This window comes from Sparus aurata, chromosome 6 (genome assembly GCF_900880675.1).
Source record: "Sparus aurata chromosome 6, fSpaAur1.1, whole genome shotgun sequence".
NCBI lineage: Eukaryota > Metazoa > Chordata > Actinopteri > Spariformes > Sparidae > Sparus > Sparus aurata.
In genome coordinates this window covers 27,344,320-27,370,176 of record NC_044192.1, presented here as the reverse complement: position 1 = coordinate 27,370,176, position 25,857 = coordinate 27,344,320, and the positions used below count along the sequence as shown (strand labels likewise).

The 25,857-nt window shown below is 40.1% G+C and overlaps 1 protein-coding gene across 3 annotated transcripts in view; it reads right to left on the bottom strand.

Annotated features, from left to right (window-relative positions):
* Positions 1-25,857, bottom strand: part of slc2a9l2 (solute carrier family 2 member 9, like 2) — a 118,980-nt gene that overhangs the window by 67,398 nt on the left and 25,725 nt on the right. For all 3 annotated transcript variants that reach the window (XM_030418794.1, XM_030418796.1, XM_030418795.1), the window contains exons 6-8: positions 25,613-25,758; positions 13,809-13,941; positions 3,062-3,249 (exon numbers count right to left, since the gene is read on the bottom strand). In XM_030418794.1, coding sequence (XP_030274654.1) covers positions 3,062-3,249; positions 13,809-13,941; positions 25,613-25,758 — 467 coding nt within the window. The remainder of the gene's footprint in view (positions 1-3,061; positions 3,250-13,808; positions 13,942-25,612; positions 25,759-25,857) is intronic.

Genomic DNA, 25,857 nt, shown 5'->3' with positions numbered 1-25,857 from the left:
TTTATTGCATTGGATTTAAGACCGTATTCAGTTGTGGAGAACGTGGGTTTTCGGATGATGGTGTTCACTCTAGAGCCAAGATACAAAATACCATCTCGACCTCACTTCACTGACACAGACATACCGACGCTCTACAATGAAACTAAAACAGAAGTTTTGAACACTTTGATGAAAGCGCATAGGTAAGTAACCATGTTTTAGTATGAGAGCTGATACATAGGTCCATAATGTGTTAAAATCCAAGCTGCATTGATTATTGCATTGAAAGCTTTTTTTATTTTTATATAGGCTACAGTATACTGTTTTTCTCTCAGGGATATGCTCATTGCCTGTAACAGGAGGATTCTGTGTTCATAGAAAGTCATATCTATGTATAAATGATAAAATAAACAAATAAATGTACTGTACACAAAAAAATTGTTGCATCGATATGCATCGATATTTGGTTTAGAATCGAATTGTTGACCTCAGAATCAGAATCAAATCATGAGGTGCTAAGTGATTCCCACCCCTAGTCCTTATGTGTACATTTTTATGCACTATCCAATTCTAACGGAGTAAGCGGTCCTGCGACAAGTTGACTGAGGCTGCGGGACACAGGAGCTTTTTCTTACAGGAGCTCGATAAAAGGCTTTTGACTTGATTAAATCTACCGATCTCCAATGTGAGAGTGAACTAGGCTCCACATTAAAGCTGAGCTTTTCCAAATTCCTCTATTAACAATGGATCAGACTTCTATGTCTGACTGACGAAGGTTGGTCATATTGACGAACCCTCAGTCATTTTTCACCTGACTCTGCACTCCCCCTGAGTTAGTGTTAACGACTTTGATTCACTCCCACCACTCCCATCAACTTCATTCCCTGCAGCAGCAGACACTGTGTGTTCACTACCTGTCTAGCACCACTGGCAGACAGATGGCTAATCAGTGACTAGCTGGTGAATGTAATGTGCCATTTGACAGCTCAGTAGACGTATTTCTCTCTTGAGATTGTGGTGACCAAAATAAAGCACTTCCTAAAATCAGTGAAGCAGAGAAACATCACAATCAACTGGACATGTTGTGCATGGCTTGGGTAAGGAGAAAGCCGAATGGCTTGTTCTCTTGTCTGAGCTTCTCCGGTCAGTGTTGGGAAGATTACTTTGGAAATGTAGTTGGTTACAATTACAAGTTACCCTGTTGAAAATGTAATAGTAGTGTAACTATTTCAATTACTTTCTCAAAGTAATATAACTAATTACATTTGATTACATTTTGATTACTTTTCTTAATTTTGAATGAAATCTTTCAACTGCTAACCATTTTCACATTTTAAGACCTATAGTGTGATAAGCCTTTCAGTTCAAAGGTTTAACCATATATTATGAGTCTGACCTTAGGCCTGTACTGCGAAGAGGCTCACTTCCTCACTAAGTGGAGCGACAACAGGCTGATTTCAGCCAAGAGGAGCAGGTTGTTTTAATGGAGAGAGTATGAGCGATACAAAAAAGCCTGATCACAGCCTGAAGCAACAGTGTTGCTCCAAATATGACAAGAGGAGGCTGATTTTAATTTCTGATAGCTCTACATTGAGCTGCTTTTAAATATGAAGCTTTAGAGCAACAACAACTGTTGTTTTGAACTGTGTTTTATATTGTTTTCATATATTTCACTGATCGCAATTATAAAATGCCAGTGTGTGTTTTATTGAAAGCGAGGCTGGGTGTGTGTATGAAAATAGGTTACAGTGGGTTTTTTAGGTGCTGTAGCTACAAGCAAATCTCATGTTGTCTCTGTACAAAGACCTTCTTAAATGTGAGAAAACAGAGTAGACCTACTCAAGATTTGCGTTTGGGCAACACATAACAGGCGAAACAATTAATTTATTCATCGCCACGACATTAAGTTAAAGTATCTGTCCCGCTGCGAGCGCACAACTTCTTTCAGTGGTGACTGACTGTATATAAAAGTAAATAAATGACCTTCTGACGCGAGTCGGATCAACAGCTGAGCAGCGTATCCCCTCAGCTGAACATCTGTAGGCGGAGACGCTCAGAGAGAAAGTAAACAGCAGCGGATCAGCGCGATCTCTCCCTCCGCACAAATGCTCCGTTCTGATCCAGCTCGACTGGACTTTCAAAGTAAAGGTGACGTCAGCTGTAAATGAGTTGAATAGTGAAATAGCGGCGCTTTTATAACCGATTTTAGGATTAAACTCTGAACAGAACCTGGTCGGGACCAGGTTATGAGCTAAGCATAAGTTACCATGGTGATCTAGTCGGGTAAAAAGAGAGCCACCTTTGTAATACGGGGAAGCCTGGCTTCTGTCTGTATTAAGTGTTTTTTGTATTTCCAGCCCAGGAACATCTTGTGCGCCGCCGACACTGTTGCTGCTGAGTCTGACTGCCACCGTACGGTTTGTCGGTTGAGTCGAATGGCACATGACCAGAGAGAGCCAATCATAAGCGTCAGTTTTGGAAGGAGGATGTTGATATGAAAAAAACTAAAAACAAATATGAATCCAGGGGGGCGAAAAACTATTTAATAAATCCGAGCTTTGGCGGCGATTTTTCAAATGTAACTTAAGTCGTAATCATTGAAATTTCCAAAAGCAACTGTAATTTAATTACATATTTTCTCCCAGTAATGTAACGGATTACAATTACGTACATTTTGTAATTAAATTACGTAACGTCGTTACATGTAATTCGTTACTCCCCAACACTGTCTCCGGTAAAACCAAAACAGAAATCATTCTACACTTTCCTCCAGAATCTTCTCACCACGGCCAAAACTGACAGACAATGTTGACCGGTTGTGTGAGCATTTTGTAGAAAGTCTGATGCATAGAATGTTTGCCATACCACCAATGAATAAAAATAAATTATATATATAAATTATTTACCAAATGTTAATCATTTTTATCTGAACTTTTAACTCTAACCCATTTCTTTTTTTATAAACATACTCTGTTAATAGAAAATAATAACAACGTCCTAGATGTGCTGCGCTGTAAGAGAGCACAGAAAACAGGATTACACTGACTATCGTGAAAGAAGTGAAATAAGAGCTGCATCTTACAGCGTTGAGGCCACAGAGCTGATAGCAGGCCATGGTGATCATGATGGTGATGAGCTGCCAGTGCACAGCTGGGTTCTTCAGCAGCTGTAACACAGATGCTCTCTGTACGTTGTCCTGAGCTCGAGCCTCCGCATGGACCTCCTCCAGCTCCTGGGACACATCCTTCTTTCCCAAAAACCTCTGGAAGGCTGACACACAAACAAACAAACACAGACGGACAAACACACACACACACAAAAAAAATGATAAATACGTGTATATCCACATTTAAAAAAGGAAACAACAACCCTAAATAAACAACTTTGCGATCAAAGTAGTTGAGGATTTCTGCGCACGTGAAAATCTATCCTCAAAGGGATACATTTCTTAAAATAGACTATTAATTGTAAGTTGCTGTTGTAAGTTTTAGAAGCTTAAAATGATTAGTTTACTTCATAATTAATTTTGAGGAAATTAGTTTCCTACAAGTGAAGTCAACTTGTCAGATTTACAGTGCACCCAACAGCAACATCTCAGGTAGTCAGGGGTAAAGTCAAGCAGTCTCCAACCTAATGTTAATTAAAGTGTTGTTATTAATGACATATTAAAGCATCAGATGTGTTTCAGATAAAAGAGACACACACAACACTCTGACATGAAATATTAAAGAAAGATGATTTTATTGCATATCAGCTAATGCTTGATGCAGGGTTTTTTTACCTGAAAGTTATTGTAAACAGACATTGTAATTTGGTTCTATGTCATCATCATTTTTAGAACATCTGCATATACTGTCTAGATTGTTTTAATATTTCTGTGAAGTGTAGGACCATTTACACGGGGATCACTCTTAAGCAGAGTGGACTTCATGGCTTTGTTTTTTACAGGCTCTCAAACTGCAAATCTGTTATAATGCTGATGAGTCAGTGGCTAAATATTTGGGGGTTTTTTTCAATCTCACCCTGTTTGCTTTGACTATGTTAATAAAAAACAGCCGTGTGTCAATGAGCGACGATGAGTGGGAAGTAGTCCTGTTTATATATTATGAGAATTTAGGAGAAATTACTTTAAATGTTTAACAAGGTTGGAAATGTACAAGACACATTTGTTAGGCCTGAAACACTTTGAGCGCTGATGAAAACTAGGAATGTAAATGTGATTGTGTTTAAAGCTTCACAAGGTGCATCTGTCAGAGAGATTAGTAGCATATCCTCAAGCTAAATTCTGGTCGTGTCGTGTTCTCAGTAAAATGTTCGAAAAATGTTGTTTTATCCTCAGCTGACTGATTTGTATCCATGGCCACCAGAGATGAACGAAGTATTTGTATGTTAACTAAAGTCAGTTGGAATACAGTAAAAGTACTCATTATACAGAATGACGTATATCAGAATAAAGTATATTATTTGAACAGAAAATTATTATAATTATTCATGCATAAGTGTGTTCATTATTAATTTTTAAGCTGGTGACCGTGGTTTAACTACTTTATAACTGATCGGCTGGGGGGCTTGTGAATGGCCCCTATGTATGATCTTTAAAGTAACTCCATATGAGAGAAACAGAGGCAGGCAGGCTGAAAAACAAAAGGCGAGCTTTCATGAAATAAAGCGGAAGTCAAGAAAATCCAAAACGCTAGCGAACAAAGAAGTTGGCAAAGAAAAGGCAATGAGGAGGAACCAATAAAACTATAGAGAATGACAGAAGCTGATCCAACAAAGAGTGACTAGTAGTAAGGAAGCGGGCATCACAAAAGCTGATAAACTAACCAATCACAGGTGTACACTGGAAAAGGGTGGGGAAAAGACAAATACAGGAAGTGGAAAGTAAAACATGGCAGGCATGGATATGACTCACAAAATAATACAGGGAACAAATAAGCCAAAAACCCAAACCATCAAGGATCAACAAAAATAATATTTGAATCTAAAATATATCATTTATTATTATTATTGTAATTATTGTTGTTGTTTTTGTTGTTGTCGTCATCGTCATCATCATCATCATCATCATCATGGCTCCATTTTTCTCTCAGTCAGAGGCCTGCACAAGGTTTTAAACCAGAAATATAAACACGTATATTTGTGTGTGCAGAGCCAACCAGGCTTCATTTGCAGCAGGGCCAGCTGAACGTATGAACATGAGCTACTTGAATCTGATGGCCCTGTGGGAATGAGTGCATGTAAAGACACTTCCTCCCTCTCTTGAATCCCTTCTCCTGTAAAGGTGAATCCTGAGGGGTTGTGGGAAGTCTAGGTGGGTACAGGTTAAGGACATGATCCTGAATATCAAATCTCTCCACAACGACGGAGACCAAAAGCAGCTCATTATGGTGTGTGAGTTGGAAGGTTCACAGGGTGGACAGCGACTATCCAGGAGGCAGGAGGACAAACTCAAACCTTGTCCAAGGACTCCAGGGTGTTATGGTGTGGTGTGTGTGAGGCATGAGTTAGAATACTGAAAATACAAGCCTGGAACTCCCTGGTGTGCTGCAAAGGAATGTACTTGTCCCACATACTGATATCCCATATATTGGCCCAAAAAAATGATAGTCTCATGTTGGATGTGTGTACATTCTGCACTCACATGAGGAGGAGAAATATTTCACATGATATATCATAAATGCCCTAAATCCTTTTTATCCCGTATAGTTTGTTTCTGCAAGCAGCATATTACAGGCCATATTAACGTTTACTGGTAGGGTTAGGGTTAGGGACGGCAATGACAGGAGCAAAGGAGGATGTCGGGTGACGTTACCTAAAGAGTTGCAAAGTCCACATAGTGAGAAGGTTGGAGTGGACTGATGAGAAAGAAAGGACTTTCACCCAGGAGACCACTTGTGTAAAACCGTACGTAACATAATTAACTCACAGCAAAACTTGGTCTTTTCACTAAATCATGCAGATTAGGTGCCTGACTGCAGTCGTATGCGTCGTTTTGGAAATCGTCTGTAATTGACTTATTTTGTCCTTTAGGTGTGCGAATGTGTTGGGAAAAAAAAGATCTACCGTGATGAAAGAGCCATCAGAGAGTGAAGGGAAGGAGAGACAACATGTTGCCCTCCGTGAGATCTTACCTCAGTCTAATTATTATCCAAATTAGTTCTATCCCTGCTGATAGAAAATATTGGAACCTTCTTTAATCCAGAGTCACACTGGGGCCGCTGGTGTCAGTAGCACCACATGGGAGTGATGTTTATATGATAGTGGTGGGATGTGTAACAGTGTCATTCTCCCCATGGACACAACCCATTTTATTTTCCCCGCAGGAGGACAGTGGGGGTCCACTCACTGTCACTGTTGTGGCCTGAACACTCGCAGGGCCGCAAGGAAGAACCACAAACAGCTTTTAAAGCACCATGCAGCCTGACTGACAGACCGATTGCACACCGTGACTGTGGGAACGGAAAGCCTTTTTAGCAGTTGTTCAGTATTCGACGGACTGACTAGAGGGTCAATATGGACACATTTTGAATTTAAAGGATGATTAATTTGTATATTAGGTGGTCTATTGGATGCTGTTCGGGTGGAGAGAAAAAAAATCACAAAAACCAAAAAAAAATTAAATCCACAGTGTCTGGAGCACATTGGACAACGTCTGGGTGCTAGCTGATAATACTAAAGAAAACTACAGCTGTTAATACAAACAGAGCAGCATTAATGTAGACCGCAATCAGAGCATTCCCAATAATCACCCGACATCAGCAGAAACAGCTGTTCGTGGTTTCCAGCACTCTCTGTTTGTCTTTTCTCTCTCCCACTGACTCTCTCTCACGTTCCCATCATTTCCCTTCAGCTGATTGTTACAGGAGAGACTGAATTGGGGCTGGAAGCTCTATTTGCAACCGCGAAAAGCGGGCACGTGAAGAAACTGAACAAAGCGATATGTTCTGTCTGTCTATCGATCGAGCTGCTCCGCTCCATTTCAGTGCTGCGGCAAGCACCGCGACTACAAAAGTGCCCCCTGATTTAGCCATGCAGCCCTTCAACATTTCATAACACAGATGCCCACTTGCTTGGGGCGCTTACAATAATCATATGCCAAAACATGGGAGGTATAAAACACAGAGCTTCAGGTGTCGCTGCGTGACCTGAATGCTTTCACTCTTGCTCTTTTTTTCAGTCAGATTTTGTTTCCAGGCATCGTTTTCTAAGTTTCAGTGGGAACTTCAATGGGAATAAAAAAGGAATGGAAGAATAACTAACATTAAACATTACACAAAATGCTTTAAAAGATTTTGATAGTGACAAAGGAGCAGTCTAAAAGGTCCTGGATCCTCTTCCGGTACAAATGAAGCCCCTAAATTATTCAATATTTTTTATATTGTCCGCAATTATAATGAAAAGTCCAAAACACTAATTCATAGGCCACCTCTCAATAGTTCGAGACTTTATTATAGTTTCCCTGTGTGGGTAACCAAGGCCATTAGTTCCTGCTGATGATGTAAATCTTAAAATATCTATCACTCTACGGTCAGTAATCTCCTAAAACAGCTGTGCACTGTACTTTTTAGTAAATGTTCCTCAAACAGGAGTGACTCATGTAATTGCTGGAAACTATTTTCAACTGCACATTAAAACACTTCATTAAAACCTTTTTGTGCGCTGACAAGGTGCACACGCTTACGTTGGTGGTGATGCAGGAACAACCAGTGTGGCTCATTTATGTCCCAAAATGGTGAATGATAAAAAAAAAAAAAAAAGTCTGTAGCAATCAGGGCATGTTACAATGATCGGTGTCAGCTAAAATGAAGCCAAGGACATGGATCGAGAAAAGGGCCAAAACAACTAAATGCTCATTATGTAACCTTAAAATAGTTATTTCACTGTTAACAAACAATTACATGTTTATTTAACAATGTGTAAAACAATTGTAAGGGTTCATAAACATTATTTGCAACTTTATAATAATTTGCTTAATGAATGGTTTCTGAACATTTTCGTTGTTTGTTAAATATCTATCAACCGATTAATTCTAAATCAACTGTTCATGAGTGATGTTTATCGCAAAGTCCTACCCATGGGGGCATTTGAAGGAGCACAAATGGGAGTGACAACGAAACAATCATAATCACATAGAGCCTGATATCAGACAGAACCTACAAGCCAGGAGGAAAGATAAAGCTGCTGTATAACTCGCACGTCTTACTGTAAATAGAGACCAGTGACCTTGGCCTCCTGCCTTCGGCCATTCTGACAGTGATTATACATATATATATATATATATATATATATATATATATATATATATATATATATATATATATATATATATATATATATATATATATTTATATACAGAGAGAGAAAGAGATTTTAAATGTTTTTTTTAAAAAGAACCAGCACATACTGAAAAATATGGTGAGTTACAATTGGAAGGTGAGACCCCATGTCACGCTTTCGTTTGTATGGTCGCAAAGTAAACGTGTGCTTTTTGTATCTGTCGGCAGGGTCAGTGCTGGGAAAAGAGAGATGACCACTGAACACAGTGGAGTTAAGGCAGTCCTAAAAAAATGAAGCGCAGTTTTGCAATCTCACTGACCGCGTTTAGCTTACAAAACTATCTCATCTACAATCTCTGCAACCTTTAAATGGAGGGCAGGGCCACCGCTGATGTGAGTCGCGCCAGAGACAAAACAGGGTGCAGGGGAACAGGCTGTTCCTGTCTGACACTGCATGATGATAATAGGACGCTACAGGGTCGCCCCTCAAGATTTCTGTGTGCTGACAAACAATTCCCCGGCTGCAGTGTTGTAACACAAGCCAACAACATGGATCTGCGGCGTTTTTCAGACTCGTGCCAGCAAAATCTTGGCTGGCAGTGGGCAGGATGTCCTTTCACCGACGACTCATCTCTGCCCGAAGGAGCTTTTCACACAGCCAGTCACTGTCGCCACATTTTCCCAGTGGCTTTGTTTGTCGTCCGTGTGTCATGTTTGAATATTTTTTTTCCTTCTGTTTTGATTTAAAGATAAATTAGTTTTTTGTAATTAGTAGTTTATATGAAATTCTTTTTGTACTTTGAAACTAATGTTATTAAAGCTCATTTGGTGTTTCTTACCTTGCTGGATCTGCATTTGGGTCCTTACCTGTTTGTAACTATAACAGTACCAATAATGATGTACAAATGCGATGTGCTAGAAAATGTGTAATAATGAAACGACACAAAAGCTACAATCTGCCTCTTGCAACACAGCCCAAGATACACAGAACTACAATCATCCTGGAAACTGTTTAATTCACTTGTTCTTGTGTTGGCTAGCCAAGGAAATTACAAACAGATGGTTTGAACTAATTGTGCGTTCATAATCTGTCAGACATTATCAGAAAAACGTTTGTCCAACTGAGATAATTCACGTGAACGCCCTCTGGAGTCGGAACAGTCGGAGAAAAGTTTGGTGCATGAGTCGCAGTGTTGACATCATGTGATGCTGGAACATGGCAAACAAAAAATAACATCTGGTTGATGGTAAAACTTTTACCAAAGTCATTTATTGTATAGTCAGTGTATCATTGCTCTTCCTGACAGAAGTGACAAGCCTGGGAAATGGGACCACCGGAGGAGCAAATCAATAAGGTAATAAAGTAAGGTTGTGTCTCCGACCAAGCAGATAGCCAATCATAGTTTAGGCTCATGGGTCACCAATCAGAGTGCAGGTGTTGCCCATGCCACCCCCAGGTTACACCCCTGCATTCACTTATCATCAAACGAAAACATTATTTTGGCCTTTAATAATTTCTGAATTGGCTTAAGTTTGAAATTGTCTACACTTTTGGCACGGTTTTTAGCTAAACTGTGGTTGATTTATAGATAAGACATCACTCGCTCACTTCTCTTTTTGTCTTCTGTGTCAGTAAACAGAGAAAAATCTTCCTCATTCCAACTGGCTGAGCAGACTCAAGGCTGGAATTATTTCTTTGGTTGGGAGCAGCAATAAACAAAGACAGAGGGCATAACGAGAAAGCGAGCTAAAAATAAGAAGTGCTAGTCCTTGAATACCAAACGAAAAAGTTTTCAGATTAACTGCACTGCACAAAGTTAGAAATGAGCTCTCAAAGAGACACCATTGGTATTTGTCATAAAAGGCACAAAAGGAACGTCCATAACACTTTATTGATCTGCATAGAAATGTTTGTACAAAATGTTTTTTTCTTTCCCTCAGTTAACATGCCAAAACGAGATAACAGCATAATGACAGTGGTGTGCTAAATTCCTATAGATGCAGTCGATTGATCTGGAAAATAACACTGCCTTACTGAAATAGATTAAATTGTCTTTACTTCCAGGTTAATATAATGTTATTGCAATTGATGCTCATCACCACTGATGACACATGGAGCCGATGGGAGTAATAGATTCTGTTATGAGTTGAGTTAGGATTCTGCTCTCTCCTGTTGTGTATCACGTTTGGTGATATTTTGTGAATATAGAAAAAGTAATGACATGAGAAAATATTCCATGGTTCCCCCCTTATTTATCCATATGGGGATCAGCAAGGTGCCCATGCAGAGGGCTCCAGGAATAAAACACAGGCTCGTCCAGTAAAAAAAACAAACCTGACTTGACTTTTCCTACACTACAAAATGAAATCATCTGACAAGGCACAGCACATTCCTACGTTTCGACTGTTAATGACGCAGACATCGTAACAACAGATGAAAAACCTAAAAACTCATAAATCTGCTACTCAAAGCAGATTCTGCGGCTCCTGTTTGATGTGTAACTGGTGCCTAAAGTAACACTACCACCAATACAAAACCCCTCATTGTTTGAACGCAGAGCTGTTTTCAGTCCAAACGCCCGCAACATATTTCATATTTTTCTAATCACTGTCTGTGACCTGACTCTACTCAAGTCACAGCTGAGAGAGAATAAATGACTTGAGACACGACTGGATCATTCTTGACTTGACTGAGGACTTGGCTTGCCTTAAATGGGAAATATGTTACAATATTAGTTGAAAACATGAAGTAAAATTATCCAAAGAATGTGAAGGAATGACAGTTTTGACTTCATAACCTCCATGTATGTTGAAGAGATATCTACTGAAGTTTCTAACCGACTAGTTTTGCCCATCCGGGTCCAAAGCTCCCATAGTAGCAGGGTAAGCACCACCCCTGTACCCCGATACTCCAAGCTCCTCTGGAGCGAGAGCTGCACAGCTAACTGAGCTAACTAGTGAATTGACTTGACTTGCCCGGAAAAAAATACTTGGAGCTCACTTGAGACTCTGACCTAATCACTTGAGTCACATGTCAAATGTCAAAGAACTAAATGTCATGAAATCTGACAGTAAATCAACATAATGTAACTTTCCTGGATAAAGATGGTTGAATATTAAGCATCATCGCCAGGCCGTCAAATACTAATGATTTACGTTTGCGTATGACCCAAACTGCCAACCAAAGCTTCAGTATTTGACGACGTGGGGATGAGATGCAGCAACAGGAAGTGACAGTTTGATGACAAATCTGTCTATTCTACTAGATAAGAATTTCTGGCATTTTATTGCCAGACAGCTGCAGCAAAAAAGGAGTATGGCTAAACAACGTATTGTTGATATGCTAAGATGACTGATACTGTGAAGTAGAAACTCCTTGCTGAAGTGGACTCTCTCATTTTATCGTCTGAGTACAGACATCAAAAGAAGTGCTTCATCAGCTGTAAAGTCCTCTGACACTGAGACTTTTTTGTAACTCTGGGCTTGGTAGAAACAAACAGGATGCGCTGTTATACAAAGAACACAAGCAGCCCAACTCTCAGAGAATTCCCATCTATAATGTATGGACGAGATCATCAAAGAGCTCAAAACACCCCAGAGAAACTGATCAAAGTCATAACTGACGTCACATTCCCCTACATGCTTCGTTAAGACATGCAGTTTGAGCTCTGCCTCAACCCCATGCTGTTTCTCCTCATGTCACAGCATTTGAACATTAAACAGGATCATGCTAGTGTTACTGGTATTAACTGTCTGTTACAGTCTGTGCTGCTTTAAAATGCATTCAGATGAGTTGAGAGCTGAGCGCATATGCGTACAGCATGGCACTAGGGATGTCACGATTACTCGATTTCACAATTAATTGCGGTATTAAGCGCTACAATTAATTGATCGTAACGTTTCCTGAATACCGTCAGAAAATATTATGCCGGAACCATAGTTAAGGGCAACTCAAACGGAACAAGTTACGCAACACCCACGTGTTGCCGCGCCCACGTGTGTTGCTTTGTTTTGGTCCCTGCAAGTTGCAGAAGAGAGGCGTGCCTGTGGGGAAAATGGCAGAAGAGTTATTCCCCCCGACCAAACGTATTAAATCAGCCGTGTGGGAATATTTTGGATACAGGAAGAACGACCAGGGTGTCGTTTTCAGAGGACGGCTTGCCAGCATGTAAATCATGTTATAAAAAAATTGCAGTCAAAGGAGGAAACACATCTAATATGTTTCACCACCTGCGGGACAACTCATTTCTTTATGTCATTGTAATTTAAACATAAAATAAATTAGCCAAAATAATAGATAAGTTTTATATGTGGCCACATAAAATTAGACAAATGATTAAAAAGATGAAAAATAAACTTAAACATCTGGTATAGATGACAATTGATGACTTTAATAATGTAAACTATTCTCCTGGGGGATTAATGATTGGTCCTATATAAATAGATACTTAAATATACAAATACAAATATTGGGTCATGTGATTAGTATATATTTTGACAGTCAGCTAGAGTTGTGAAATCAATCAACTCATAATAATCGTGATTATCGTAATATCGTGATAAATTCTCTGACAGTAATCGTACTAAGGAAAACTGTAATCGTGACATCCCTACATGGCACTGTTACTCTTGAGATAATGAAAAAGTTTGGTTCTGGAATATTGTTGTGAAGGCATGTGAATTATTGTTGACTGTCAGCAGATTTTCACTAAAAGGTCGCTCCTGAGATTAATAAAAGAAAATTGAATTGGTAGTAACTGAATCATCCAATGAGGATATATGGGGGGGTATTATCAATGGCCACAACCTGCCGCTGTTTGTACCATCTTTTAGGATGTCGTGCACATGCACATGGAGAACTGTTGTAAAAAGCTTTGACTCAACTGTTTCATGTCCTTACAATGGATTTGCAGAAATACGATGACTCACACCTCTCGAGGATATCATTATCCCCAGCCTTCCTCCCGGATTTAAATGCATCTAAACGCACATACAAATCACAGAAAAAGAGACTCTTCAGAACTTGCCAGGGAATCATTCAGGTGATTCAGACATCATCTGAACAGCTGTAGGAACATTGCCAACAGGATAGCGACAAATTTAATAATACTTTTTTTTTTAGTGGGAAATGTTCTTCCTCAGGGTAGGCTATAGATTCCAGCCGGACCAACACATTCGCTATGGCTTTAATTATCTTTTTATTAGAGTTTATTGTGTGAGCTTTAAGGGAGGAGTAGAGAGGAGGGGTGGTGACAGGGCTGGGTGTCATCCTTCAGAATGCTGCATGATCTGAAGATGTGATCCAGTGCAGGCAGGTTAAGTCCAATTATTTTCTACGATGTCTTTACACATTACGTACATGCTCCGGACTCTATTAATGCCAGGTAAAGGTAAATATCACACCCTCCTCCCAAAGCTACAGTATATGAAGTCTGAGTGGGGCTTAAAGATAACTTTTGAAAACTTTACTACCAGATTACGGTGCGGCAGGCTGTGCACATTCTGCAAACATTACTTGAGTGAGAGGGATGGCACAGATGTATACGCTACCTCTCTCTGCTCCTGCCTCATCCCTCCTCTCCATCAGCAGGTAGCGAGGACTCTCGGGGAGGAAGGGCAGCACACACAGCTGCAGCACCGCTGGCACTGCCAGGAAGGAAAACAGGTGGTTCCACCTGGACACCTGCAGTCAAAGCATCAACAAAAGGACAGCAGAGCTTCAGACATAGACAAACTCAAGTGTCCTCCCACGTTTGTTCTTTTCCCCATCCTTCCTGTGTGTACAACTGTGTTTCACTGGCTAATCGTTCCTATGTATCAAAGCCTGTGTTTTCCTCTTTCTCTTTGTCAGTACGTCTGTTTTCGTCCTGTCCCCTGCTCCTCCTGTGTTTCTGAGCCTTTCTCTTGAGTTTTATCTTGAACTTTCTTTTGCCAGCCTTTTTTTTTGCATGCTTGCATTTTGGACTTTGGGTTTCAGATGCCTCCCACACGGCGCGTGCATTTGGGTCCTCACCATTTTGACATGCCTTTACCGAATAGACAGCAGATTTCAGTTTCATTAAGTCTCCTCTAGGACATTAATTTACACTGTGTTCATACCGCTGGCAAGAAGAGATGTTTTTAAAGTCTGTGTAAAGCAAATTCAGCCATTTTCTTCTAAACACATTGAATAGGTCATAAATGAATTTCCTTAAAACGTGTAAAAAGCCATTCAACCATTTAGAATTTAATTGTGGAGCTAGGCTCACAAACTGTGTTTCAAAATTTCTGTGTTCAGGATTTAATGGGCGGGTCAGAAATCATTGCTGCGTTACGTAACGCTCGTGCATCTTTCCTGGATGGTAACGGCGCCGTTAGCTTATTTAAGTTTCCGATTTTTTCGATTTTGTCAAGAGGAGCTACTGTGGAGAGTTCAAAATCACCACCAACACCCGCCTCTGCAGTGTCCACTTTACCCCCAATAGTTACAACAACTGTCACCATGTAAAGTCTGGATATCTGAAGAGTCCGTTGACGCTGGTCAGTGGGGCCGAACCGACCCTCTCCGTCCCCGGCTTGCATCCCTTTCGTCTTTGAAGTCACATTGATCAAGGGCATTCTTGCCTTAATAGATGCGATAAACTCAATAATTGAGTTGGCTGTTTTCCCAATCACTACCATAAACAAGTGAAGTATAAAATAATCAGCTGAACATGAGGACAATACAGTAAAAACCTATGCGCTTGGAACATCTTTAGTTTTAGCATGACAGACGGATGCAGAAGTGAATGTAGACTGCATGGATGCAAGGAAGACAAATGGCCAAACATGAGCGGATGCTTGGGGACGCCGTTAGTCATTTAGGTTGTCTCAGTCCCATTACATGGTGATTTCTTTTCAAAATGCCCCAGAGGCAAAATATTCATCAAAGCCTGGTAGATTTATGGATGCAGGAAGTAAACATGGTCTTTTCTATGAAGGACTTTGCCACAACAACAACAACAACAACAACAACAACAACAAAGAGCGCATGAGTCATTTCAGATAACCTTGGACTTTGGAGAATATAAGATGTCAGATTATTACTGAGAATACAGTTTCCTTGGAAATACCTTTGTGTTGAACATGTAAATTGTACTTGACACAAAATAGCCCTCGAATACATTAGACAACCTGACCTGTTATTAAAGCGAAGAGGAGTGTGAGGAGCAGTCGGTGTTGATGAAGGAAGAGGTCACTGACCTGACATCACACAGTCAACGCTCATGCGCGTCACACACTGCACAGGATCTCTGACCTATGCGCTGCGACCGCACACTGACATGCTGTGTGTGCATACCTCATATGAACCATTGCCCTTAAGAAAGATGACAGGACGCACAGCCGCATCTATCTTACAGATCTATGCATCATGAGGGATATTCATGGAAATGCAGCAAATGTGGAGAGGAGGTGCCCTTTGGAGAGGAAATGTCAGGCCTCAACTAACAAGACGTCTGTCGGGGATTCAGTTGCGGAAGTTGCATCCACAAGTTATATAGTCTCTGAATGTCATGACACTTAAGGAGTTAAGTATTTGCTATAGTATATGCAGCTTAATTACAGCCACAACTGTAGAAAAATGATTTCAACAGTTAATCAAATATTTCAATTGAAGCCATATTGCTAGAATGTGTTGTTGTTGTTGTTGTTGTTGTTGTTGTTGTTGTTGTTGTTGTTGTCGAGAGCAGAATAATCTATAAAACTGCACTGATATTGTCACTATATAAATCTTAATTTCACATCCGGCAGAGAGGGAGCAGCACATGATTCGGAGCCGACAATTCAATTTATTTCAATTTCAATTTAACTGTAATAAATCAGCATACATGCTTTGATATTCATTTTGTTTTTCTGAAGTTAGCCTAGAGGTAGTGGTTGGCATTGATGCGTTGTGTTAAAATGGTAATATTATTTAGCTAACATTATATTAATCAAGCAGATGTATTTAGTTAATTAGTTATAGATACAATTAGTATGACTGTGGGGTAAAGATGTTGTCCCTGATTCCTCTGCTGCCTGTCTTGCCTGCTATTCTAAGCAGGTTAGAACCAGCTACCTCCTGACCCCAGCTGCTGTGTGCATAAACGTGAGAACAGTACCAATCGTTCCATCACATTCCTGGGAGAGAAGGTAGAACTATTCCTTGAAAAACACAGTTACTGTCGTTTTGTTTGAGGGCACGGATGCCTGGACACCTGTCGTGCTCTAAAGAAATGTGAGGAAGGCTCAAAGAGACACCTTCCTGAAAAGGTTTGAATTTGTTGGAAGCATAAACAGTCTTTGTTTATAATCTGTTCTAATCAAACCAGTATAATGTGGTAAAACTACGTCCAAAAACATGAACGAAAAATACAAACTCTTCATCTTTGAATTAAGTATCTTCAGGAGCGATTTTGTGCCATTTTCGAAGAAGTTTTCTTACAGATAGAGCCCGATCTACTTGATGAGCCACACTTCGATTTTAGTGCATCAGAATATGTTCACACACTCAGTGTTCATCAGCGAGACATTAAATTGGTCCGTCCTCTGTTCTGACTTTTTCACTGAAAACAGGCCTGATGATTTTGCTGAGAGTGAACCAAAGCTTTAAAGCTGCTGCTCGCAAAATGGTGCTGATTACATTCAAGATGCTAAAATGCCATGAAGAGATGATGATACATTGTGGATTTGTAAATAAAAGCAACCACTTGCAGATTACACATAGCAACTTGGTCGGAATGAAGACAAAGATTACCATTACGCATGTATAAAGACTTTAAAGAAAGCAATTAAAAGGATCAGTTTCAGTCCAAAAAAAACAAAATCCTTTGAAATTCTTGTTGTACCTTGTTGTACATTCAGTATAAAGAGCACATACAGAACAATAATGGATCATAGGTTCAAAGGAATACCCTCCCATAATCTGTTCTTCCCGTGTATACCTATTTTGGATCTACACCTCCATGTCTGACGGTGATCATTAAAAAAGTCAAACATTTTACCAAGTCAGTTCTTCTTAGTTACATTAGTAAAAAGTTTGGAAAATCAATGAGCAAAACAAAGTGGCAAAGTTAAAGCTGCCACTCCTCACTAATTTTGTGTAAAAAAAAAAAAGGAGCTCCTAGCCACTTTGAGGAGGGAAATACATTACATTTATATTTTATTTAAACACTAATAAGAAGGGAGTGGAAGAAGACTAAGTGAATCATTACAAAGTTGTGCAGCGCTGTTGAACTTTCTGGGCTTACTTATCTTTCTCATTCAGGCCATTTAGAGGTATTTCTTGGAATACTAAAAAAAAACAGAAAATGTTTGCCCTTAAGATAAGATAAAACGAGCTTGTCTATACTGATCCAGCTCTTTGCTATTGCTGCAGCAATGCTGAGCTCCAAGTCGTTTTATCCCAACTGGAGACGAGTGTGGGCAATTTAATTCACGTTCAGCGAGCATTAGTATCTGACGTCTATACTCTATACATTTTCAAATCATTTTTCCTAACGTCTGTATAATTTTCTGTTACGATGCGACAGGTCATTGACTCTGACTGCACTCACAGGCTGATTGTTTGACGGGCCTGTCAGACGTGTCCAAAAAAAGTGAACTCTTAAATTATGAGACAGATGATGGGGTGTCAAAATGCAACATTCACATAAGGCGCCTACGGTAATTATCAGGTTAGACTGTGGCTATTAGGAATATACTGTGCATAGAAAAACATCTTTGAAGGCAAATAAAGAATGATCATTTGCGCAGAACAAGGTCACGGCAAGTGTAAGCTGGGAAGTCCGCACATGAACACCCACCCACACATAGTGAATGCACACCTCATGGTGTCCATAAACAGTTGTATCTAACTGGGACACCTCTGTGAGCGAGGCTGCGTCTTCCTTCTGGGCCCTGATCCCAGCATCCCTGGTGATAAAACAAATCACTGCTCAGAAAGCCCTGCTATGACCTGGAGTGAGACTGGTTAACACAAAACTATACAAAACGGACAAATGGTTTATTGCTGTACTCTGATGTGCTTTGAAGGTTTTTCTTCCTCGGAGAACGCAGAGGCCGCAGCCTGTTCACCCCGTGATTGTGCGAGAGAGAGACATGAAAAGCGTCTTTCCTGTTTTGAGCTGACAGGAGCGAACCAGAGGAGAGCGTGGATTTAATGCCTCTCTGTAATGGATATATCAGGTGGGCCACATCTGCAGTGCGTCCAATCATAAAAGCTAATATTATCCTCGTTCGGTCAGTCTTAATCACTATAGCTAGAACAATCCCCGAGTGAGAGATGAACCTGCGTCGAGCTAATCTTTACTAAGTTTCAGCGGCGTTTAATTGCTAATCTTTATTTCCACAGCAAGCAGTGAGATCTAATTGGCTGCCAGTCACTCGCTGTCAGCAAGGTAGAGATTAATGCAATTATACAATGCAACGTTCTGTTATCCTGGATGAGTAAGTAAGTAAGCAGAATAAGATTTTTTTTTTTAATATAAATCCAGCATATGGCATGCCAAATGATGTGAACCTTTAAAGGGGCACTATGCAGTTTTGGAGAAGAAATTTACACTCAGAAATGTAATATTTACAATATTAATAAAGTAACAGTAGTAGAATAGAAGTCAGAAATAACTCCATTCCATGACTGAATAACCAAGCTGTTCTCAGAGGAAAATAAGGTCCCAGAACACTAATTCAGTGAGGGGAAGGAACTGGTTTCCCCTAATTATTTTTCCTAGTCACGTTCCTGTTCGCTCCCTATTACCTGAAAGATAAATGTTCCCCTGGAGTTATTGTATGTCTGTATATATGATAAACGCCCCTTTCACATTAAATTCTCCCAAAAATGAAAAGCTTGTTGGTAAAAGCCTCACATCGTCACACTCCGAGCCTGTGGAATCCTAAATAGGTGTGGATCTGCCAGGATCAGAAGAAGCCCATCACCTGACCGCCTGTAGCTGTTTGTAATGATTGTCAAGTCCTCTGGGAAGCTATTTCTCTGATGCTCTGTCAGAAAAGCAAATTGACAGTTTGCCCTTGCAGGTGTGCGCCGTCCCATTCTTAAGATATTAAAGCGATGCTCCTTTATAGATTGGAGAAGTCCAACTCCGCTGGGATTCACACATTACAGGAAGGATTGATACGGAGCACTAATTTACTTAAAGCGACTATAGTCAATATTCCTCGAATGACAAGGTGGAAACACTGTGAGAAAGAAGCCACTCCAACAGAGAGTCGTGAGTTTAAGCTGACTGTTTAGCTGTCCGCTCTGCCACTTTACTTTTTCGGTTCACTCAGCTTTTTTTCAATGAAGAATCTGTAAACGTCTAATGGACACTAGCAGCTCAGCACCAAACAGCACACAGACATAAAGAGTGTCTAGCTGTTGAACTAGTGAAACTCGAAGAAGCATGCAAGTGATTATTTACATTCATCTGGTGGTCAGAAACATGTTTCCAAATGAATGATGAAGTTCATCTATTACCATAGATGTGTACATGAGGTGATGATAAACAGCCCAGTCGCCAGGATATCATGTTAGCAGTTAACATTACTGCAAACCACAGTAATGTCCAAGATTGACATAAGGTGAACCAAACGTGGCGTATCACGTTCATGTTATGTGCTTATTAGCTACCTGTCGCAGCACAAGGTGGAGGGGACTGTAGTGGTATCGTCACAAGCCAGCAAGGCTGGTAAGTGAAGGACTGGAGCTCGAGTCACACCAGAGGACATTTCAAAGGACACTTGGAGACATTTCCATCTATGATGTGTGGAGACCCAAAGTGGCTATTTTTCACAGGAAGTCGGACCATCTCCCTCCATATAGGTGGCGACCAAAACAGCTATTTCAAGCCAAACGAGATGCTAAACTTAAGAGGAGAATAGCAACAAGAGTTGCAACAAAAAGAAATGTTCAGTCTTAACTTATTTGGGGTTTTGCAGAAGCTTACTTGGCCAACATGTATTCTGGTGAGACTTCTTTTCCGCTGCACCAAAGATGCCAAAAAACAAAAACAGTTACGCGTAGTTGTAACTGTTTTTGTTTTGTTGTCTTTGTTGCCCAGTCTCACCATTTATAAAGCGGAAGATTTAAAAAACATAGTTTGTTGCTACATGCTCTTAAAATAATAGAGCAGTATTATCAGACTCATTAATATCCTGTGACTGTACAAACAAATTACTCTCTCCTTGTGTGTTGTGTTAATTTCAAGAACGCTTAAATCTAATCTGGCCACAGGCCTGAATGAATTACTTGTTAAGTACTTAAACAACAATGAATCATGTTCCAAAAACACTGAATCCTTAACTGCTCTTGCTGAGTTGATTGTTTCTTGTTTGTTTCTTTTCTGTCATACTGCGAGTTGAAAGCGCGCGCACACACACACACAGATGTTACCTAAAGGCAAATATCAGTGTCATTTAGAATACCACATCACTCTGACATCTGAGACCCAGTGGGACAACCATCTAAAATGAACTGCATTAAAGTGACAATCACACATACAACAATCCATTGATTTGCTGTCTGCTCACACAGCCCTCTGGAGCCACAGGCAGGTGTGATGGATATGGAATATATATAAGGCCACTGATTGCAAACTTACTGGTGTGAGCTAGATTACTTGGTGATGAATTCAGTGTCTCAGGAGACTTAAGTGGTAGAGCAGCTAAAAGCCTGTTCCTGCTGTTATGCTGGAAAAAAATGCGTGTCTACTGGGAGAAGGTCAGTGGGTAAGCATGAAGGTTAGAGTAATTATCATTTGTCAAAGCTTATCACCATTTGGCTCCTCACAACAAGTGACACCTCAGCCTGGCTCCCGTTACCAGAAGCCCCCACTGAGAGGAACCCCGTTTGTGTCACATGACTAAATGCCAGCAAATTATCCTCAGATATGTCACATATCTCTGTGATGCCCTTGTCATATGATGGGGACAGCGGCTGTCCTGAAGGGCGTCGTGGAGGTGATATGAATGCATAACAGTGGCTGCATGAAGACACACAACTCCATATGATATTTATAAAGGTGGCCTGTAGGTCGAGGCGATGGATGTGACAAACCAATACTTATAAATTAAAAATGAGAAACTGCTTGCTCGAAGCTTGGACACTATTCCCGTGTGTGTAAATGTCACGACAAAGTGACGGTGGGGGAAAATGCGAGGGGAGAACTTGGTCAAATCCTCTGGAAAATAAAACCAAGAGTGAGGGGACTCACAGCTAGAGGCTCACACTGGGTCTCCAAACAGAACTGATGTCTCCCAAAGGTTAAAGTGAAAATATGTGTTAATTGTGTTTTCTTTTGAATGTCAAAGTCAACTGGCTCAAAACGTGGCGGTGGATTTTACTACAAAGCAGGATACATGATATAGAAAACGCATCATTTTCCTTCCCGTTGGATTAGACACAATGGAAAATCGTGGAAACGTTGAAGCAAACACGAAACGGATGAAACCCAACAATATGTGGAAATTATGTAAATCGTAGCTCCATCCAATATTCACTGGCTTTTGGAAAAATGTTTGCTGCTCTTCAATCATCAACGCTGGAATGAAAGCAAGTGCACAGCTGGAAATATGCAATAATGTATAAGCCCCAAACAAAGCAGGATGTGGATGTGGTCGAGATGATTGCAGCTTTGAAGTAAATATCATATGCAAACAATTACACAGACAAATGAAAATGCTGTTCAGTCCCGTGCCATGTTGTAACAGCAGGTATGCAGGTATAACAGCCGTGGCACCCTAAAAAACTAAATTCACATAAGAGTATATCGAGTCACTATAAAGACATTTTATCCTCTTAAACTCAATATATTCTTCATGCCATCCACCAGGATGGTTTCTCCACACACAAAATTACTCTTACCAAGCAACTCAATTGTACTTCTTTACTTTTGACTTGACTTCCTGAGCAGGCTCAGGTCCTTTAATGTCTACAACCAGAGGCTGTCTGTTGTTGCGAGCACACTCTTCTTGCTGTGGTGTCCTGGGTTGCAGGCATCAAAGTGAAGGACGCCAACAGACTAAATAAACTCATCAAGAAGGCACGGTCTATTGTTGGCTCCGAGCTTGTCACCCTGGAAGAGGCGGCTGGTAAAACTGCTGGCAATCATGGACAATGTCTCTCATCCCCTCCACACAACTCTGGACAAGCTTAAGGGCGGCTTCAGCAACATACTCGTTCAACCCTCCTGTCAGTCAATTAAACATCAATCTTACCGCTTCCTGTGCTCCTCAAATGAACACTGAGGATCACAACGGCCAAACAGCTGGTCGATTTCTTCATATTTGGAAGCCTGAGCCTCTAATGCCTGCTTCCTTTTCCCTCAGCTCCTTCCTTCACTTTTGATATTTTCATCTGATCTCACTGTTGTTGATACACGTCTTTAGACTGTTAACGCAACAGGAGGCACGCAAGGCCATTGGTCTAACACATTTCCCAGCAAGCCTTCCGTCATAAGTTTTTTGAGACGAAAACAACCAAATTTAAAAAGTTATGTATAGCCCAAGACACTTTATAATTTTTTTTATTTGTAATAAAACAGTTTTAGGACATACCCATAGCCTAAGGCATATATATATATATATATATATATATATATATATGGATAAAAACAAATTGGTTATCACTCATAACAGTCAAGTTCAACCAGTAAAAGTAGTGCATATACAATACATATACTTTACAATAGTCCTAGAAATTGATGTAAATCAGAACTTTTAACCTGGTTACTTGATGATAGCGATTGATGGCAAGGTCAGGCGGGTGTAAGAAAAAGCCTCTGAAAAGCTACCGAACTATCACCTCTTGCCGGCATAAAGTGGTATCATAAAACCGGAATGGGCAGGGAATAGCTAGTTAGCATGCTTATTCAGTAGATATCTCTACTCTCGTTAGATTAGATAAAATGATTAGATGATTCATTAGATGATTTTTTTTTTATGTTTTAAACCAAAATTCTGCCCTTCTTTGACAAGTTGCACCTTTAATGAAAGACCTCCAGCGAAACCAAGCATGTGTTGATTGTGGGAATGTTGTCAACGGATACCTGCACTTTTCTGTACCAGCAGAGCTTGCAACCATCATCTTCAATTTTGATGGCAAAAATGCTGCTATAATCCTTTTCTATTGGGAAAAACAAAAACATTTCAGTATTTTTCTGAGTTTGTCTTTTTTTTATTTTAAACATCCTTTTATTAAAAAGAAACAGCACATAGATAATGATTACTTGTATAGAAAACTTCAGTTCTCTCCAGGCACTTTCCCCACTGTTTGTGTGATTATAAACAGAATTCAAATTACGCACTCCCACAAACAGAGAAGCAATCAACTTCCCACCAAAATACAGTTCTCATGTAGAACTGTTATCCAATACAATGTACCAGATATATCAGTGATAGATACATTTGGCCTAACTTCAGAAAAGCAGCGAGAGGAATCCAAGGTCACCCTTGGATTAAAAAGATAGAACAGCATGATTTAAATGCGGGATAGCAATTAAGTGGAAATCCAAGCAGTGAGCCAAAGTCATTAGAATGTATCAGAAGCAGTGTGATTTGTATAATTGTCCTTCTTTTCATACTACACAAATGAGTTTCGCTTTGTGTGCTTCATGTCTATTGTGTGCCTCAAAAGACAAACTGAAAATCTGGGCACATGAATAATCACATTTACATATGAAGTCTGGATCTGTCATGAGAAACACTCAACAGTGGGCTCAGTCAATATGGTTTAACTGGTGTACAGTGGGCATAAAGCGGATTACATTTCCTTCAGGGTGCGACAAGGTGTGATTGAGAATTCCTGGTGCTCTTATTGAAAAAAGGGGCAGATACCAATTAAAGTTTATTAATCAAGTGGCTTAGGAAGACTTGTTGCTGGTTCTTCACATTTCAAAATCTCATTCTGATGTCACACATCATGATGAGGTTCTTGAAGCCGTGTGGCAGACTCGCAGCAGTGAATTGGTGTGAAACTGAGGAGGTGATTAAGGACAGCTTTGCCATCATTGCCTGTACTGATGCTACATCATTGTCACCAATCAGCAGCAGACAGGTGCAGTCATATTCCAACCCTTCGGGCCAGTAATGTTTTCTTTTTCTCATACGCTAACGAGATTTTGAAGCATTTCAAAAATCTATGTTCTCTGTCTCGGATGTGGACATTATGGATCTAATTTTGAGCTCTTTAGCAGCTTGATGATACCATTTTCTTGTATTCTAATGAGGTACATTGAAGAGAGATCCATTGACTTTCTTTTTCAGTTGATTGTTTGATTCAATGAGATAGTGTTTTGTCCACTGTCCGGAGTGTACAAAATGATTTTTTATGACGTCATTAGCACGTTAACTGCTGATCTTTATTATACCTCATATAAAACCTCATGAGGTATAATCACGTGTAGTATTGTATGAGTTCCTGGACAAACAAGACATTGCTTCTTCCGCAACAGTAACATTAAAAGGGCCGTAAACTTGAGTGATGTGTTTCTTTGCTGGTCACAGACATGGTTTCTGTGTGTGTGTGTGTGTGTGTGTGTGTGTGTGTGTGTGTGCGTGTGTGTGTGTGTGTGTGTTTGTGACCTCAACAACATCTTCTTTTCTTCTCAGAGTAGGTGATTTAGTTTCCGGAATCCAGGGCCTCTCTTATGTTCGGTGCATTTATTCCAGTAATAATACTTATAGCTGATTAGAGAGATAAGTCTAAAGGAATCCAAAAGGCGGTTTAACCTATCTGCCTGGTTTGGTCTTCGATTTGCATCTGCAGTAGCAATTCCATTAATGTCTTTATAGCACGAAAGGCTCTTAGTAGATAATTGTTATTTTGTTTTCCTTTTCCTGTCCATTTTATCCTCTAAAATTGTAATAATGTCACACTTCTGCGGACCCTTTTCTATGTTGAGGCCATGTATTTGGGGAGGAGGTTTTTATTTTACCTCAATGTTTTGACAAAAAGTCAAACACTGAGGTCACCAAGGTCGAAATGGCAAAGCAACTTGCAAATATTATAAACTTCCTCAAAAGTTTTCATGCCCATGTCATTATTTTTGTCATGTTATTTGCAATTCTGTCGTTGCTTCTTGACCTCTAGTGCTTGATTCCATCTCTCTTTATATTTTCTTTAACTAACCAAGGCATTTCCTTGTATCTGAAATCCTATTTTGGCAATAAACCAGATTCTGAAACTAACTTTGTTGTCCTTACTTGGATTTTTGTGACCTTGGTAAAAGAAACACACACTGTAAAGCATAAATCTAAGCTTGATCCTTAATCATGTCCCAATGAAAGCCTATGTAACAGGGGAAATACTACTTAATCTATACATTTTCCAACTGTCTACAGTCTCTAGCAACACTGACCTGTCCCAGTAGCTCAGGTAGCCCCAGCACTTGTCCTGTGAACACTCCCAAGCAGATCAGGATAGAGTTGAACTGACCGATGGAACCTCTGATATGTTTTGGCGTTATCTCTCCCAGGTACATAGGAAGCACGCTGAGAGCGATACCTGTCAGAAAAACAAATAAATGCACATCATGCGATGGTTTTTGCCATGAAAAGGACAGAGTGGAGATTCATGTTTTATATGAAATATAAATGCACTGAA